The 16,779-nt window shown below is 69.1% G+C and overlaps 1 protein-coding gene across 1 annotated transcript in view; it reads left to right on the top strand.

Annotated features, from left to right (window-relative positions):
• The window catches only part of ASIC4 (acid sensing ion channel subunit family member 4), a 54,461-nt gene extending 39,609 nt beyond the window's left edge, over nt 1–14,852 (top strand). The window contains exons 2-10 of the mRNA XM_039494897.1: nt 581–725; nt 970–1,097; nt 2,585–2,744; nt 9,147–9,203; nt 9,519–9,672; nt 11,099–11,190; nt 11,928–12,007; nt 13,138–13,242; nt 14,437–14,852. Of these exons, the coding sequence (XP_039350831.1) occupies nt 581–725; nt 970–1,097; nt 2,585–2,744; nt 9,147–9,203; nt 9,519–9,672; nt 11,099–11,190; nt 11,928–12,007; nt 13,138–13,242; nt 14,437–14,550 (1,035 nt within the window). The 3' untranslated portion in view covers nt 14,551–14,852. The remainder of the gene's footprint in view (nt 1–580; nt 726–969; nt 1,098–2,584; nt 2,745–9,146; nt 9,204–9,518; nt 9,673–11,098; nt 11,191–11,927; nt 12,008–13,137; nt 13,243–14,436) is intronic.
• Nucleotides 14,853–16,779: the final 1,927 nt, after the last annotated feature.

A 16,779-nucleotide genomic window follows, 5' to 3' on the forward strand; every position in this document is an offset into this window, starting at 1 on the left:
CAGCCTGGTGCCTTGGGGTGCATCCAGGTCAGGCGTGAGGGGCCCCAGCAGTTGTGTGTTGGGGGGAGCTCAGGGCTGGGCTAGGAGGGGCTGCGGGTCAGGAGTGAGGGGCACCGGCAGAGCTCGGGGGGAGCTCAGGGCTGGGCTAGGAGGGGCTGCGGGTCGGGAGTGATGGGCCCCGGCAGAGCTGTGTGTCGTGGGGAGCCCAGGGCTGGCAGGGGGCTGCGGGTCGGGAGTGAGGGGTTCTGAAGTCGCTATTCTCTACCCCCAGGGCCCATGGGGGCGGTTCAGGGGCATGGTCAGGTGCTCTGCGCTGTGGCTATTCTCTGTCGCCCAGGGCCCATAGGGGGACAGATTCAGGCCCATGGGGCAGAGCGTAGGTCAGTGCAGTCCCAAGGCTGCTCTAGCAGACAGAGGGTCGGGTCGGGCCGGGCCCAGCCTCAGACAGGGGGGGCGCAAAGTGGCTGTAAAGCCCCACGTCTCCCCGGTCCCGAGCGTGGGGCGGGGTAACAGCCCAGCCCCAGGGCCGCAGGCTGAGCTCCCCCCGGCGGCACTAACCCCTCCCCCGCCTCCTGCCCAGGTCTACACCCGCTACGGGAAGTGCTACACGTTCAACGCCGACCGGAGGCGCCCGCGCGTCACCCGCCAGGGCGGGATGGGCAACGGGCTGGAGCTGATGCTGGACGTCCAGCAGGAGGAATATCTGCCCATCTGGAGAGAGACCAGTGAGCGGGGAGGGGGACGGGGCGGAATACCTGGGGGAACCGGGGCGAAACCGGGAGGGGCCTGTCCTGGGCACGGGAGAAAAGCCGGGAGTGGGGCTCATCCCAGGCAGGGGGCGAGGAGCTGGGCGGGGGCCTGTCCCGGGCTGGGGGGCGAGGAGCCGGGGGGGCCTGTCCCAGGCAGGGGGCGAGGAGCCGGGGGCGCATCTGCAGCACTGACCCTCTGGCCTCTCCCTGCCTCCTGCAGACGAGACGTCGTTCGAGGCCGGGATCCGGGTGCAGATCCACAGCCAGGACGAGCCGCCCTACATCCACCAGCTGGGCTTCGGGGTCTCCCCCGGCTTCCAGACCTTCGTGTCCTGCCAGGAGCAGAGGGTGAGGCTGGGCCGGGGCGTCGGGGCGCTGGGGGGTCGAGGAGGGCAGAGCTCTGGGGGGTGGAGCTGGCCAGGTGGGGGTAGGTGAGGTGTTATGGGGCGGAGCTGGCTGAGGGGGCGGAGCTGGCCAGGTGGGGGTAGGTGAGGTGTAATGGGGTGGAGCTGGCTGGGGCGGAGCTGGCCAGGTGGGGTAGGTGAGGTGTAGTGGGGCGGAGCTGGCTCAGGGGCGGAGCTGGCCGGGTGGGGGTAGGTGAGGAGCAGTGGGGTGCAGCTGGCTGAGGCGGAGCTGGCCGGGTGGGGGTAGGTGAGGTGTAATGGGGGCGGAGCTGGACAAGGGGGCGGAGCTGGCCGGGTGGGGGTAGGTGAGGTGTAATGGGGGCGGAGCTGGACAAGGGGGCGGAGCTGGCCGGGTGGGGTAGGTGAGGTGTAATGGGGCGGAGCTGGCTCAGGGGCGGAGCTGGCCGGGTGGGGTAGGTGAGGTGTAGTGGGGCGGAGCTGGCTGAGGAGGAGCTGGACGGGTGGGGTAGGTGAGGCGAGTGGGGCGGAGCTGGACAAGGGGCGGAGCTGGCCGGGTGGGGTAGGTGAGGCGAGTGGGGCGGAGCTGGCTGAGGGGCGGAGCTGGCCGGGTGGGGTAGGTGAGGTGCAGTGGGGCGGAGCTGGCTGAGGGGCGGAGCTGGCCAGGTGGGGTAGGTGAGGTGTAATGGGGCGGAGCTGGCTGAGGCGGAGCTGGCCGGGTGGGGTAGGTGAGGTGCAGTGGGGCGGAGCTGGCTGAGGCGGAGCTGGCCAGGTGGGGTAGGTGAGGTGTAATGGGGTGGAGCTGGCTGAGGGGCGGAGCTGGCCAGGTGGGGTAGGTGAGGTGTAGTGGGGCGGAGCTGGCTGAGGGGCGGAGCTGGCCAGGTGGGGTAGGTGAGGTGTAATGGGGCAGAGCTGGCTGAGGGGCGGAGCTGGCCAGGTGGGGGTAGGTGAGGCGTAGAGGGGGCGGAGCTGGCCGAGGGGGCGGAGCTGGCCAGGTGGAGGTAAGTGAGGCGTAGAGGGGGCGGAGCTGGCTGAGGGGGCGGAGCTGGCCGGGTGAGGGTAGGTGAGGTGTAGTGGGGGTGGAGCTGGCTGAGGGGGCGGAGCTGGCCGGGTGGGGGTAGGTGAGGTGTAATGGGGGCAGAGCTGGCTGAGGGGGCGGAGCTGGCCAGGTGGGGGTAGGTGAGGTGTAATGGGGGCGGAGCTGGCTGAGGGGCGAGGTGGGGCCCAGGTAGCTCCGAGGCTGTGGGGGGCCAAGCCGGCAGGCGGTTCCCCTCCCCCCCCCGCGGCTCTGGCGCTCCTGGCACGAGCCCGGCTGCGTCGGGCGATGGGCCCTGGTCCATCCAGCCTGGCGCGGCCCCGTCCTGGGGCGAAGGCGGCACCAGGGGCGTCCCTGCGCCCAGCCCCGTGCGGGTGCTCTCCCGGGGGGGCTGCCTGCTCACTGCCCCTGCCCTCACCGCCCCCTCCTGCCTGCAGCTCACCTACCTGCCCCAGCCCTGGGGGAACTGCCGGGCCAGCCTGCCCGGGGAGCAGATCCTGCCGGGCTACGAGGGGTACAGCATCGCCGCCTGCCGCCTGCAGTGCGAGAAGGAGGCCGTGGTGAGCAGCTGCCAGTGCCGCATGGTGCACATGCCAGGTGAGACCCCCCTGCCCCCCGTCCTGTGCCAGCTGAGACCCCCACCCCATCCCCATCCTGTGCCAGGTGAGACCCCCGCCCTGTGCCAGCTGAGACCCCCACCCCATCCCCATCCTGTGCCAGGTGAGACCCCCATCCCTGTCCTGTGCCAGCTGAGACCCCCCCCACCCCACCATCCTGTGCCAGGTGAGTCTCTACCCCTGGGCATTTGCCTGTCGCACTCACCTCTGTGCCCAGTGCCCTGTTTCCTGGCAGTCTGGGTGAGCTCGGTGTCCCAGAGCCCCAGGATCGGGGCCTCGGCCCCAGCGTGGGGACAGGCTCTGGGGGGGCCCGTCAGTGGGCCAGGCCCCCGAGGGGTCTCGCTCTCCCTCCAGGGGAAGCCACGTGGCTTCATCGCCTCCTGGGGCTGGACCTCTGGGCCTGCAGCCCCCCTGCCTCCCCCATGAGCCCCGGGCAGCGAGTCCCCCTGAGACAAACCCCAATGGAGACTTGTACCATCTTGGGGGGCAGCGCCCCCTCCACCAGCGTCTGCAGGGACACGCAGCCAGCGCAGGCTGACAGGCGGGTGATGAGTCACCTGGACCAGCCCCGGGAGCCCAGAGAACAGAAAGTTACAGCGAGACCATCCTGGTCAGCCCAGAGCCCCGTCCCTCTGACCTCCCTTTGCCCCAAGGCAGGTTAACCCAGAGTCCTCGGCAGCCAGCACTTAACTTCCCCCGCCCCCCCCCCCTGCTCCCAGCCCTTTGTTCCCGAGCCCAGGGGTGGGGGTGCAGATCTCTCTGGGGCGCTGGTTGCTGGGCATCCGTGTCTGGGCAGTGGGATTTGCCACTGTCTTCTCAGAGCTCCACTGATATGGGAGCTAAGGCCCAGACAGCTGGGAGCCCATCTGTCACGGGGTCCCCGGGCGCTGCTCTGGAGCTGCTCCCCCAAAGCCAGGCAGGACCCTGGGGAGCCTCCTCTCCCTCGGAGCAGCCTGTCTGCAGGGCAAGAAGCTCCCACGGCTTCACCTCCTGGGTCTCTCCTTGGAGCATTCAGCATCCCCTGCCCTCCGTGCGCTTCCCCCAGCGAGTCCCCCCAGCGGGGTCCTGGGGGGGCCACAGGGTCCTGCCCCCCCACTGCGCAGTCAGACGTGACTCTCAGCCAGCCAGTAACACAGAGGTTTATTAGACGACAGGAACACGGTCTAAACCAGAGCTTGTAGGTACAGAGAACCGGACCCCCTTTAGTTAGGTCCATCTGGGGCCCCCAGGGAGGCCACAGCCCCATTGGGAAGCCCAAGCCCCATTGGGGCTCCCTCCATTTCCCAGCCAGCTTCAAACTGAAACTCCCCCCAGCCTCTCACTCAGCCTCCCCCCGGCTCCTCCCCCAGTGTCCTTTGTTCAGTGTCCCGGGCAGAGGTGTTACCTGGCCTTTAACCCCGCTCCTGGGGTCTCAGGTCTCCTCCCTTCCCCAATGCAGCCAGTCCCAGCACAACTCCCCTGCCGCCTTCCCAGGCCAACGCTCCCCACTCCGCATCCACAGACCAGCCCGAACATTCCCACTTCCTCACACCGTCACCCCTGTGTTAGCCTGCCCAGAGAGCGACAGGCCTTTCTATCCCCCAGGTAACTGCAGCACATAGGGGAAACTGAGGCGCGCATAGGCTTCATGAAACTATTACAGCCAATTCCTGCTTCATTGCAGTGGCGTTTCTGGTTAGGACGTTGCAAGGCAGAAGGGTGGGCTTGGGGACGCAGAAGGCTGTTCGGTGGGTGGGGGGGGTGTCTCCGGTTCCAGTGTAAAAGAGCACGGGAAGGGGAGGCTCTTGCACCAGTCCTAGGACATAGGCTGGGACGCCACAATGACCTAGGACTGCTCTGGCCAGCCAGGATCAGGGCCTGTCTCTCTGGCTGTCCTGCCTTCACCCCAGCTTGGTGCTGCTGCTGTCTGGGCTCGGAGGCTCAAGCGAGAAGAGAGACAGGGGAGCAGGACAGAAGGGCCCTGGTGTCACGGACTCACAGGACTCGTGCTCTCACTTGGCTCCATACGGTCCCTGGGGGGAGCCCCCTTCAGTGCGACAGCCCTTCTCGGGGGTCCCCTCTCTCTCGGGGTCAGGCCCCTCCACCTCCTGGAGCTGCACCTCTCTGAGCCTCAGCACGTCTGTCTGTGCCGTGGGGCCCTCAGGGAGTCCCCTCGCCCTGGGCCCCTGGGGCCTCCACCCCCCGAGGGAATAATGCCCTCTCCCCCCACCCCCGTTCTCTAGCCCGGAGCGACTCTCAGCCAGCGTAACACAGGAGGGTTTATTGAGCGTTGAACCCAGCACAGGAAACTCTCCTGGGACAATTACACACCATCCCCCGGGCGCCTCTAGGAGGCAACACTTCCCCTCTCGCAAGCACAGAGTCTGAGTATAGCAAGATCTGTGGCGTTATGTTAGGGAAACACCACAAACAGGATTCCTAACACAAACCAGGAGCAAAAGACCCACCCCCAAGTAAGTCTGGCAGTGTCCTTTCCCCTTCGGGGTCTTAAATCCAACCACCCAAAAGATCACGCCAAAGCCCCAGAAGTCCAACACCCCAAAAGTCTCTTGAGTCCCGCAACCCCCAACCCCCCCAACAGTCCAACAACCCAAAGGTCTCTGTCCCTGGTCAGTGCAGCCCCAGAGTTCAGAAGTTTATCTGCAGAGTTCTACCCCCTCCCCAGCCTGAGCGGAAATGTGGGGGGAAAGGGGCCCGCGGCGTGTTAAGGGGGCACCTTATGTGGTCCGAGGCCAACTCCCCCACCTCTCCATGGGGCTCTACTGCAGCCTTCACCACGAGCCGCTCCACTCCACCAGCCGCCCCACAAACTGCTCCGCTCTGCACCGCTTCACTCCACTCACCGTCCCGCAAACTGCTCAGCTCCACTCCGCTCCCCGTCCCATGGGCCGCTCCAACCCTCCCACAAACTGCTCCGCTCTGCACCGCTTCACTCCACCAGCCGCCCCACAAACTGCTCCGCTCTGCACCGCTCCACTCCACTCACCGTCCCGCAAACTGCTCCGCTCCGCACTGCTCTGCTCCCCGTCCCATGGGCCGCTCCAACCATCCCACAAACTGCTCCGCTCTGCACCGCTCCACTCCACCAGCCGCCCCACAAACTGCTCCGCTCTGCACCGCTTCACTCCACTCACCGTCCCGCAAACTGCTCCGCTCCACTCCCCGTCCCATGGGCCGCTCCGACCATCCCACAAACTGCTCCGCTCTGCACCGCTCCACTCCACCAGCCGCCCCACAAACTGCTCCGCTCTGCACCGCTTCACTCCACTCACCGTCCCGCAAACTGCTCAGCTCCACTCCGCTCCCCGTCCCATGGGCCGCTCCGACCCTCCCACAAACTGCTCCGCTCTGCACCGCTCCACTCCACCAGCCGCCCCACAAACTGCTCCGCTCTGCACCGCTTCACTCCACTCACCGTCCCGCAAACTGCTCCGCTCCACTCCGCTCCCCGTCCCATGGGCCGCTCCAACCCTCCCACAAACTGCTCCGCTCTGCACCGCTCCACTCCACCAGCCGCCCCACAAACTGCTCCGCTCTGCACCGCTTCACTCCACTCACCGTCCCGCAAACTGCTCCGCTCCACTCCCCGTCCCATGGGCCGCTCCAACCCTCCCACAAACTGCTCCGCTCTGCACCGCTCCACTCCACCAGCCGCCCCACAAACTGCTCCGCTCTGCACCGCTTCACTCCACTCACCGTCCCGCAAACTGCTCCGCTCCACTCCGCTCCCCGTCCGATGGGCCGCTCCGTCCATCCCACAAACTGCTCCGCTCTGCACCGCTTCACTCCACTCACCGTCCCGCAAACTGCTCAGCTCCTCTCCGCTCCACTCCCCGTCCCATGGGCCGCTCCAACCATCCCACAAACTGCTCTGCTCTGCACCGCTTCACTCCACTCACCGTCCCCGCAAACTGCTCAGCTCCTCTCCACTCCACTCCCCGTCCCATGGGCCGCTCCAACCCTCCCACAAACTGCTCCGCTCTGCACCGCTGCACTCCACCAGCCGCCCACAAACTGCTCCGCTCTGCACCGCTTCACTCCACTCACCGTCCATAAACTGCTCCGCTCCACTCCCCGTCCCATGGGCCGCTCCAACCCTCCCACAAACTGCTCCGCTCTGCACCGCTCCACTCCACCAGCCGCCCCACAAACTGCTCCGCTCTGCACCGCTTCACTCCACTCACCGTCCCGCAAACTGCTCCGCTCCACTCCGCTCCCCGTCCCATGGGCCGCTCCGACCATCCCACAAACTGCTCCGCTCTGCACCGCTTCACTCCACTCACCGTCCCGCAAACTGCTCAGCTCCTCTCCGCTCCACTCCCCGTCCCATGGGCCGCTCCAACCATCCCACAAACTGCTCTGCTCTGCACCGCTTCACTCCACTCACCGTCCCGCAAACTGCTCAGCTCCTCTCCACTCCACTCCCCGTCCCATGGGCCGCTCCAACCCTCCCACAAACTGCTCCGCTCTGCACCGCTCCACTCCACCAGCCGCCCCACAAACTGCTCCGCTCTGCACCGCTTCACTCCACTCACCGTCCCGCAAACTGCTCCGCTCCACTCCGCTCCCCGTCCCATGGGCCGCTCCGACCATCCCACAAACTGCTCCGCTCTGCACCGCTTCACTCCACTCACCGTCCCGCAAACTGCTCAGCTCCTCTCCGCTCCGCTCCCCGTCCCATGGGCCGCTCCGACCATCCCACAAACTGCTCCGCTCTGCCAGCCGCTTAGCAATAGATCTTCAGGCTCCCCCATAGTTAACGCAGCACTCAGGAGGGGAGCCTCACTGCTGGGGCACCACTGGCCTAAAGCAAAGTCAGCCCAGCAGCCTGTACTTAGACTCCTAAGAGAATTAAAACGAGCTCTGATATTGCACAGTGACGGAAGGAAGGAAGGAAAAGGTGTGGCTGGTGTTTCAATCCCTCAAAAGGGACAGGGACAGGGACAGACACCCACCCCCACTGTGAGATACAAATACCCATCCCCAACCTCTCTCCGTTCACTGGGTTTTGGAGCCATGTCCCTTGTCTAGCGAGTGCTGCTTAGTTGATGGCAAGATCAGCCCCTGAAGTTCTTTTCCACACTCGCCACCATTCACCGCCAGGTGTCAGGGCAGAGCTCAGCCTGACCCTGCTCACACAGGTCTCTGCTGCATCCAGGGGGCTCTGGCAGCTCCCTCCCCAGTCCAGCCGCCCCCTCCTGCAGCCGATCACCCGAAATCATCTCCCCCTACGGCTCCTCCCCTGTCCATTGTCTGCAGCCCCAGGTGAACAGGTCACCTGGGCTCCTCTCTTCCCTCCCCGGCTGGACCCGGCTGGTCAGGTCACCGGGCCCCTCTCTCCCCTCCTTTGTTCCCACCCCTGGCTGGAACCGGGCCCCTCTCTCCCCAGCCCATTGGCCTCCCACTGGCCAGAACCTGCTGGCTGCCAAGCTGGGCTGGGCCCCCTGGACACCAGTCACCGGGTCCCCCAGCTCCAGGCTGTTACCCGGGGCCAGGCTGCTGGGCGAGGTCACACCTGATCCTCGCACCCCTTGTTACACATGCAGCACACAGGGAAACTGAGGCACACACAGGATTCATGGAAAACACTAAGAACCCCCCCCCCCCCCCCCGTCACAGTGAGATGCGCCTCGTTGAGCTTCCCCACGCGTATCCCCCCTCCGGGCCCAGGGCTGCGAGTCCTGCTCCGGGCGGCGGCTTCGCCCCGTTTTCTCGCTGTTTCCTGTCACTCCCCTCGTCCTGCTGCTGCGTGTCACATACTGTGAAATGCTGCTGCTGCGTTCAGCCTCCCGCTGCTGCCCGCCCGCGCTGGCTGCGGGTCCCTGCAGACGCTGGTGTAGGGGGCGCTGCTCCCCAAGATGGTACAAGTCTCCCTCGGGGTCTGTCTCCGGGGGACTCGCTGCCTGGGGCTCACGGGGGGGGGGCAGGGGGGCTGCAGGCCCAGGGGTCCAGCCCCAGGAGGTGATGAAGCCGCGTGGCTTCCCCTGGAGGGAGAGCGAGACCCCTCGGGGGCCTGGCCCACTGACAGGGCCTCCCAGAGCCTGGCCCCACGCTGGGGCCGTGGCCCCGATCCTGGGGGTCCGTGACAGCCACGTCCCACGGAAGTGAGATGATGGAGGGTGCTGGGGGGAAGAGGGGTTTTTGCCCTCGCAGGAGGGGGCACCCCAAGGCTGAGCAGGGCACCCCAGGGGGAGGGGGCACCGTGGGCCCAAGGGAGGCAGCCTGGGGGGAGGGGATGCTGTGGGGCCAACAGGTGCCCTGGGGGGCCAAGACGGGTGCCCTGTAGGGGGGGCAGCCAGGCACCCGCGGTTGGCAGCGGCTCTGGGACAGACCGGGGCTGGCAGGGATCCGCGAGCATCTCTAACCGGGTTCCTCCTCCCAGGGAACGAGTCCATCTGCTCGCCCAACGTCTACATCGAATGCGCCGACCGGACGCTCGGTAGGTGCCGCCGGGCATCGTGCCCCCCAGGGACCACCAGGGTCAGCAGGGAACGGCGGGGGGAGGGGGACAGGCACCGCCGGGAGGGGGGGGGGGCTGGCACCGTGGGGGGGGGAGGGGCGGCTGGCACCGTGGGGAGGGGGAGGGGCTGGTGGGGAGAACACCCCCCGCGCGGGGCTATGGGGCCCACTCTGCCAGGCGTGCTGGGCGCTTTGGGGCTGCAGGAGGGGGCGGCTAGGCCCCCCCGTGTGCCCTGCAGTGGGGCCGGGGCAGGGATTGGGGCCCGAGGCCCATTCCCTGCCGTGTGCCGGGCAGACGCGGCGGTGGAGGACTCCCAGGAGCGCTGCAGCTGCCCCACACCCTGCAACCTGACGCGCTACAGCAAGGAGATCTCCATGGTGCGCATCCCCAGCAAGGGCTCGGCCCGCTACCTCGCCCGCAAGTACCACCGCAACGAGACCTACATCCGGTGAGCGCCCCCGGTGCCCCCCAGCATCCCCCTGCCCCACAGCATCCCCCTGCCCCCCTGCCCCCCAGCATCCCCCTGCCCCACTGTGCCCCTGCCCCACAGCATCCCCCTGCCACTGCCCCCCGCCTCCTCGCCCGCAAGTACCACCGCAACGAGACCTACATCCGGTGAGCGCCCCCTGCCCCCCAGCATCCCCTGCCCCACAGCATCCCCTGCCCCTGCCCCCAGCATCCCCTGCCCCACTTTGCCCCTGCCCCACAGCATCCCCCTGCCACTGCCCCCCCGCTACCTCGCCCGCAAGTACCACCGCAACGAGACCTACATCCGGTGAGCGCCCCCGGTGCCCCACAGCATCCCCCTGCCCCACAGCGCCCCCTGCGCCTCTGCCCCACAGCATCCCCCTGCCACTGCCCCCCGCTACCTCGCCCGCAAGTACCACCGCAACGAGACCTACATCCGGTGAGTGCCCCCCTGCCCCCCAGCATCCCCTGCCACTGCCCCCCGCTTCCTCGCCCGCAAGTACCACCGCAACGAGACCTACATCCGGTGAGCGCCCCCCAGCACCCCTCTGTGCCCCACAGCATCCCCTGCCCCACAGCGCCCCTGCCCCTGCCACTGCCCCCGCTACCTCGCCCGCAAGTACCACCACAACGAGACCTACATCCGGTGAGTGCCCCTGGCACCCCCCTGTGCCCCCCAGCATCCCCCTGCCCCACAGAGCCCCTGCCCCTGCCCCCCAGCATCCCCCTGCCCCACAGCGCCCCCTGCCCCACAGCATCCCCTGCCACTGCCCCCGCTACCTCGCCCACAAGTACCACCGCAATGAGACCTACATCCGGTGAGCACCCAGCGCCCCTGTGCTCCACAGCATCCCCTGCCCCACAGCGCCCCAGCCCCTGCCCCACAGCATCCCCTGCCCCTGCCACTGCCCCTGCTTCCTCACCCGCAAGTACCACCGCAACGAGACCTACATCCAGTGAGTGCCCCCGGCGCCCCTGTGCTCCACAGCATCCCCTGCCCCTGCCCCACAGCATCCCCCTGCCACTGCCCCCCGCTTCCTCGCCCGCAAGTACCACTGCAACGAGACCTACATCCGGTGAGTGCCCCCGGCGCCCCTGTGCTCCACAGCATCCCCTGCCCCACAGCGCCCCTGCCACTGCCCCTGCTTCCTCGCCAGCAAGTACCACCGCAACGAGACCTACATCTGGTGAGCGCCCACCCCCTCCCAGTGCCCCTGCTCCTCTTTCCCTGCCCCACAGTGCCCCTACCCCAGCCCCCTTTCCTGGCCCCCGGCACCTCCTGCCCCTGCCTCCAGTTCCCACTGCCCCCAGCGCTGTGCCCATGCCGAGCCCCCTCGCTGTGCCCACGCCGAGCCCCCACCGCTGTGCCCGCGCCGAGCCCCTGTTCCCGTGTGTCCCGCCCACAGAGAGAACTTCCTGGTGCTGGACATTTTCTTCGAGGCGCTGAACTACGAGGCCATCGAGCAGAAGAAGGCCTACGAGCTGGCGGGGCTGCTGGGTGAGTCGCTGGAGCCCTCGCTCCCGCCCGGGAACCCCTGCGCCACCCGCCCATCTGGGGTGCCCCTGCCCCATTCCCCGCCCCTTGTACCCCCTGTCCCTGGGCACCCCTGCGCCACCCGCCCATCCGGGGTGACCCTGCCCCATCCCCATCCTCGCCCCACCCCTGGACACCCCTGCACCACCCCGCCCATCCGGCGTGCCCCGCCCCATTCCCCATCCTCGCCCCTGCCCCTGGACACCCCTGCACCACCCCGCCCATCCGGGGTGCCCCTGTCCCATCCCCCCCAGCCCCAGGACACCCCCAGCACCACCCCGCCCATCCGGGGTGCCCCGCCCCATTCCCCATCCCTCGCCCCTGCCCCTGGACACCCCTGCGCCACCCCACCCATCCGGGGTGCCTGTCCCATCCCCATCCTCGCCCCCGCCCCTGGACACCCCTGCGCCCCCGCCCATCTGGGGTGCCTGCCCCATTCCCCGCCCCTTGTACCCCTGTCCCTGGGCACCCCTGCGCCACCCCGCCCATCCGGTGCCCCGTCCCATCCCCATCCTCCTCCCACCCCTGGGCACCCCCTGCGCCACCCCACCCACCCGGGGTGCCCCTGCCCCATCCCCTTGCACCCCCGGGCACTCCCTGTCCAGGCCAATGGGCGCAGAGGGCTGAGCCAGGCTGGCTCCGGCAGCCCCTTCCCCCTGTGCCCCCCAATCCCCCGTGACCAGGTCCCTCTCTGCTGCCAGGGGACATCGGGGGGCAGATGGGGCTGTTCATTGGCGCCAGTGTCCTGACCATCCTGGAGATCCTGGACTACGTCTATGAGGTGAGCGCCAGCGCGGGCTGCTCCCAGGCCTGTGTGTGGGGCGGGGGGGGCACACAGAGCCTGGGCACCCGTCTCTCGCCCCCCATTGCGGTTCGGGGCTGAGTGTCCGCGCTGGGCACCGGGGGGCCAGACGGCTTGGCCTGGCGTGTCGGCTCCACGCCGCCCCCTGCAGGCCCCTGGCGTTCTGCCAGCCGGGGTGGGGGTGGCCTGATCTCCCCAGGGCTCACCTCCCCCCCGCCCCGTCACGCCCTGCGAGGGTGGAGTGGGGGGTGCGTGAGCTCCGAGATGGGCAGAGGAGGGGCCCACCCGCCACCCTGAGTAAGTCTGTGTGAGTGTGTGTCTGGGTGTGTGTACACGTGTGTCTGGGCGCGTGTACACGTGTGTCTGGGCGTGTGCACACGTGTGTCTCGGCGTGTGTACACGTGTGTCTGGGCGTGTGCACACGTGTGTCTGGGCGTGTGCACACGGGTGTCTGGGCGTGTGTACACGGGTGTCTGGGTGTGTGCACACGTGTGTCTGGGCGTGTGTACACGTGTGTCTCGGTGTGTGCACACGTGTGTCTGGGCGTGTGTACACGTGTGTCTGGGCGTGTCTGTACACGTGTGTCTGGGTGTGTGCACACGTGTGTCTGGGCGTGTGTACACGTGTGTCTCGGTGTGTGCACACGTGTGTCTGGGCGCGGGTACACGTGTGTCTGGGCGTGTCTGTACACGTGTGTCTGGGCGCGGGTACACGTGTGTCTCGGTGTGTGCACACGTGTGTCTGGGCGTGTGTACACGTGTGTCTGGGCGTGTGCACACGGGTGTCTGGGCGTGTGCACACAGGTGTCTGGGCGTGTGTACACGGGTGTCTGGGTGTGTGCACACGCGTGTCTGGGCGTGTGTACATGTGTGTCTCGGTGTGTGCACACGTGTGTCTGGGCGCGGGTACACGTGTGTCTGGGCGTGTCTGTACACGTGTGTCGGCGTGTGTACACGTGTGTCTGGGCGTGTGTACACGTGTGTCTCGGTGTGTGCACACGTGTGTCTGGGCGCGGGTACACGTGTGTCTGGGCGTGTCTGTACACGTGTGTCTGGGCGTGTGTACACGTGTGCTCTGAGCAGCCCCCCCTCACACGCTCGCCTGCCCAGGTGATCCGGGACAAGGCGAGCCGGGCTCTGGGCCGTGCCAAGCCGCCCCTGAGGAAGCCGTCGGGCAGCATCGCCACGCTGGGGCTGGAGGAGCTCAAGGATCAGGTACTCGGCCCCTGGGCGTGGTGAACCGGGCCCGGCCGGCGACGCCTGGGTGGGAGGAGGGTGGGTGAGGCAGGGGGGTCCTGGGGGGGCAGAGAAGGGGCTTGGCCAGTGAGACGCCTGGGGCGGGGGTGGGGGTCTAAGCACAAGGGGGGGATTTTGTTAGTGCGGCGCTGACGGGTCTCACCCTCGTCCCTGCACCGCGGGGCTGAGATCAGCGCTGCTGGGTCCCTGCACGGAGAAGGCTCCTTGCCAGGCTGGGCACGGCCCCAGGCCCCGCCCCCCGTCAGGCTGGGTGCACACCCCCCCCGGGGGCCCGTCAGGCTGGGCCCGGCCCCTGCACCCCCCCCGTCAGGCTGGGTGCACCCCCCCCCCCAGGGACCTGTCAGGCTGGGCACGGCCCCTGGCCCCCCACCAGGCTGGGTGCCCCCCCCCCCAGGGACCTGTCAGGCTGGGCACTGCCCCAGGCCCCCGTCAGGCTGGGTGCACCCCACCCGGGGCCCGTCAGACTGGGCACGGCCCCTGGCCCCCTCCGTCAGGCTGGGTGCATACCCCCCCTGGGGGCCCGTCAGGCTGGGCATGGCCCCTGCACCCCCCCGGGGCCCCGTCAGGCTGGGCCTGGCAGGTGGTTCAGCGCCTCCTGCTCCCCAGACACGCCGGGTTTCACCCTGTCTCAGACCACAGTGGTTTCGGGCTGGAAGGGCCCAGCTAGTCCTGCCCCGGCACCGGGCCGGGCCCAAGTAACCCCAGCCTGTCCCCGGCAGGGGCTTGGCCCAACCCTTCCTCAGACCCTCCCGGGTGGGGGCTCCACCGGCCGCCCTGTGCCGCTGCCATCGCCCGGCTGTCTGGCCAGGGGCCCGGTAGTGCTGGCCGAGGTCTCTGCTCGTCACAAGGGGGCCCTGTGGCCCCGAGACAGGCCCACGGCGTCGGCCCCACAGCTGCGTTTGGGGTGCGTTAGCGGCGCTAGGCCGGAGCGGGCGGGGAGGGGTCTCGCGGGGGGCTGGGGGCGGCACCAGGCCTGGCTCCCTGGGGTGGCGGGTGTCGGCTGGGGCAGGGGAACCGTACAGCCCAGCAGGGCCGGCCCATGGGCCTCGTGGGCGGGGAGGGGTCTCGCGGGGGGTGAGGGGGCACCAGGCCTGGCTCCCTGGGGGGCGGGGGGGGGCCTGGCTGCCGCAGTGACTTTGCCTCCCCCTGCAGAGCCCCTGCGGGACGCTGGGCCGACACGCTGAGGGCGCCTACAGCACCAGCATCCTGCCCAACCACCGCCACCGCTACGGCCACCAGGGCGTCTTCGAGGACTTCGCCTGCTAGGCCGGGCTCTGCACCGCGGGCCCCACGCGCTGCAGGGAGAGCACGGGGGGCACCAGGCCCCTCCCCTCCCCAGCCGCCCCCTCAGCCCGTCAGCCACGCCCGGCCCCAGGACCGGCCCAGCCCGGCAGCCCCACGCCCAGCACGAAGCACACGGCGCAGAGCCGAGCCGCAGCCTGGACAGACGCGGCACCGGCCGGAGAACAGCCCGGGGACTGGGGGGCAGGGACCCTGTGTGAATGCTGCATTCGGCTGTGGAGGCGAACCCCCCCCAGTGTGGGTGAACCCCCCCCCCCCCAACCACACACACCCCCGGGGGGGGGGGGAACTGCAGCCCAGTCGCTCCCACCCAGCAGGGAAGGGGCCTCACCCAGAACAGCCTCGCGCCGCCCTAGAGCCTCACCCCCAGCAAGCGCCGCCTGCCCCGGCTGCACCAGCCGACTGCATAGGCCCCCCCGCCCCAAACTACCCCCACGCATGCACCGTCCTGCACCCCCCCACCCCAGTGCAGCCCCCCCCAGAGCTCCCCACCCTGGTGCAGCCCCGCCCGAGCTCCCCCCCGCCCCATCCCTGGGTGCTGAGCGCCCGCTGCCCCCACCTCACACTGTGTGTTTGTGCCCCGAGCCTGGCGTGTCCCCCCTCCCTCCCTCCCTCCCGCGCAGCGACCGGAGGCGGGAGATCCCAGACTGCAGGGCCTGAGCTCAGGTCTCCGCACTGCCAGCCGCTGCCTGTGCCACCCGACAAACCCCCCCTCACCCCAGGGAGCTCCCACTGCCTGCGCCGGCCGGGCGGGGCCCTGGGGTGCTGCTGGGTGGGTGGGGTGGGGCGGGGCACAGCCCCTTGGGGCACCTGGTGTGGGGGGGCAGCACCCAGCCACGAGGGGTCACCACGGCAGCAGGGTCCTGGCCGGGGGGGCAGAGACACAGCACCTTGGGCTGTAGCTACAGCCTCTGCTCCCGGGGTAACGGGCCGGCAGCAGGACGGGGGTGGGGGGTGGGGGGTGTCCCTGTGTGAGCATCGGGCAAGGGAGGGACGCCCTCTCCCTACCCTGCAGGGGCTCTTAGCCCTCCGGCCCCTTCGTGTTCAGCCCTGGGCCCAGCCTGTGTTCCCTCCCCCACCCCCAGCTGCAGGGAGTGGGGCGGTGATGGGGGAAGGGCCCCCCCGAGCAGACTCCTGCCCCCCCGTGAGCGCAGAGCTCAGAGCAGCCCACGGGCTGGGCACAGACTGAGCTCCTGGGAGCGTCCCGAGCCCCCAGGCCGCGTCCTGGCGTCTGCACGGCCAGGTGCTCCCCGGGGGGCTGGACAGACAGACACACACGGCCACGTGCTCCCTGTGTGTGTGGGGGGGGGGCTGGACAGGCAGACACACACGGCCACGTGCCCCCCGGGGGGCTGGACAGAGAGACGCACACGGCCCCGTGCTCCCTGTGTGGGTGTGTGGGGGGGCTGGACAGACAGACAGACACGGCCACGTGCCCCCCGGGGGGCTGGACAGAGAGACGCACACGGCCATGTGCTCCCTGTGTGGGGAGGGCTGGACAGACAGACACACACGGCCATGTGCTCCCCGGGGGGGCTGGACAGACAGACGCACACGGCCACGTGCTCCCTGTGTGTGTGTGTGGGGGGCTGGACAGGCAGACACACACGGCCACGTGCCCCCCCGGGGGGATGGACAGAGAGACACACATGGCCACGTGCTCCCTGTGTGTGGGGGGGGGGCTGGACAGACAGACACACACGGCCATGCTCTCCTTGTGGAGCTGCACAGACACAGGGCGACGGGCACCCCGGGACGCGCACACAGCGCTGTGCACCCGGCTGTGCGAGGGCCGCGCTGACAGACCTGCACGAGGCCTGGATTCGTGGGCCCACGGTGCCATGAACCTGCACACGGCGCAGTCCCAGGGCTCAGGGAATGTGCCCCAGGGCGCCCTGGGAACGGCCTCACAGGCGCGCCCATGGGGGGGGGGTGCGCACTCAGCCACAGCCACACGCCCGAGTGGGCACCCGGCCGGCCCACGCCCCAGGGACCCGCAGCCACAGGCTGCCTGAGTTGTGCGCCTGGCTGCACCCAGCGCTCTCACGTTTGGCTGTGTCAGAGCTGAGCTGGGCACAGGCCTGGCAAGGGGGTGTCTGGGTGCAGGGGACAGACCCCCCCCCATGGAAACAACAAGCCGGCACACGGGGAGGAGTGAGCACCCCCCTGGGACAGCCCCAGTGTGCGCACGGC

The sequence above is a fragment of the Mauremys reevesii genome, linkage group 11, assembly GCF_016161935.1.
Source record: "Mauremys reevesii isolate NIE-2019 linkage group 11, ASM1616193v1, whole genome shotgun sequence".
Classification (NCBI taxonomy): domain Eukaryota; kingdom Metazoa; phylum Chordata; order Testudines; family Geoemydidae; genus Mauremys; species Mauremys reevesii.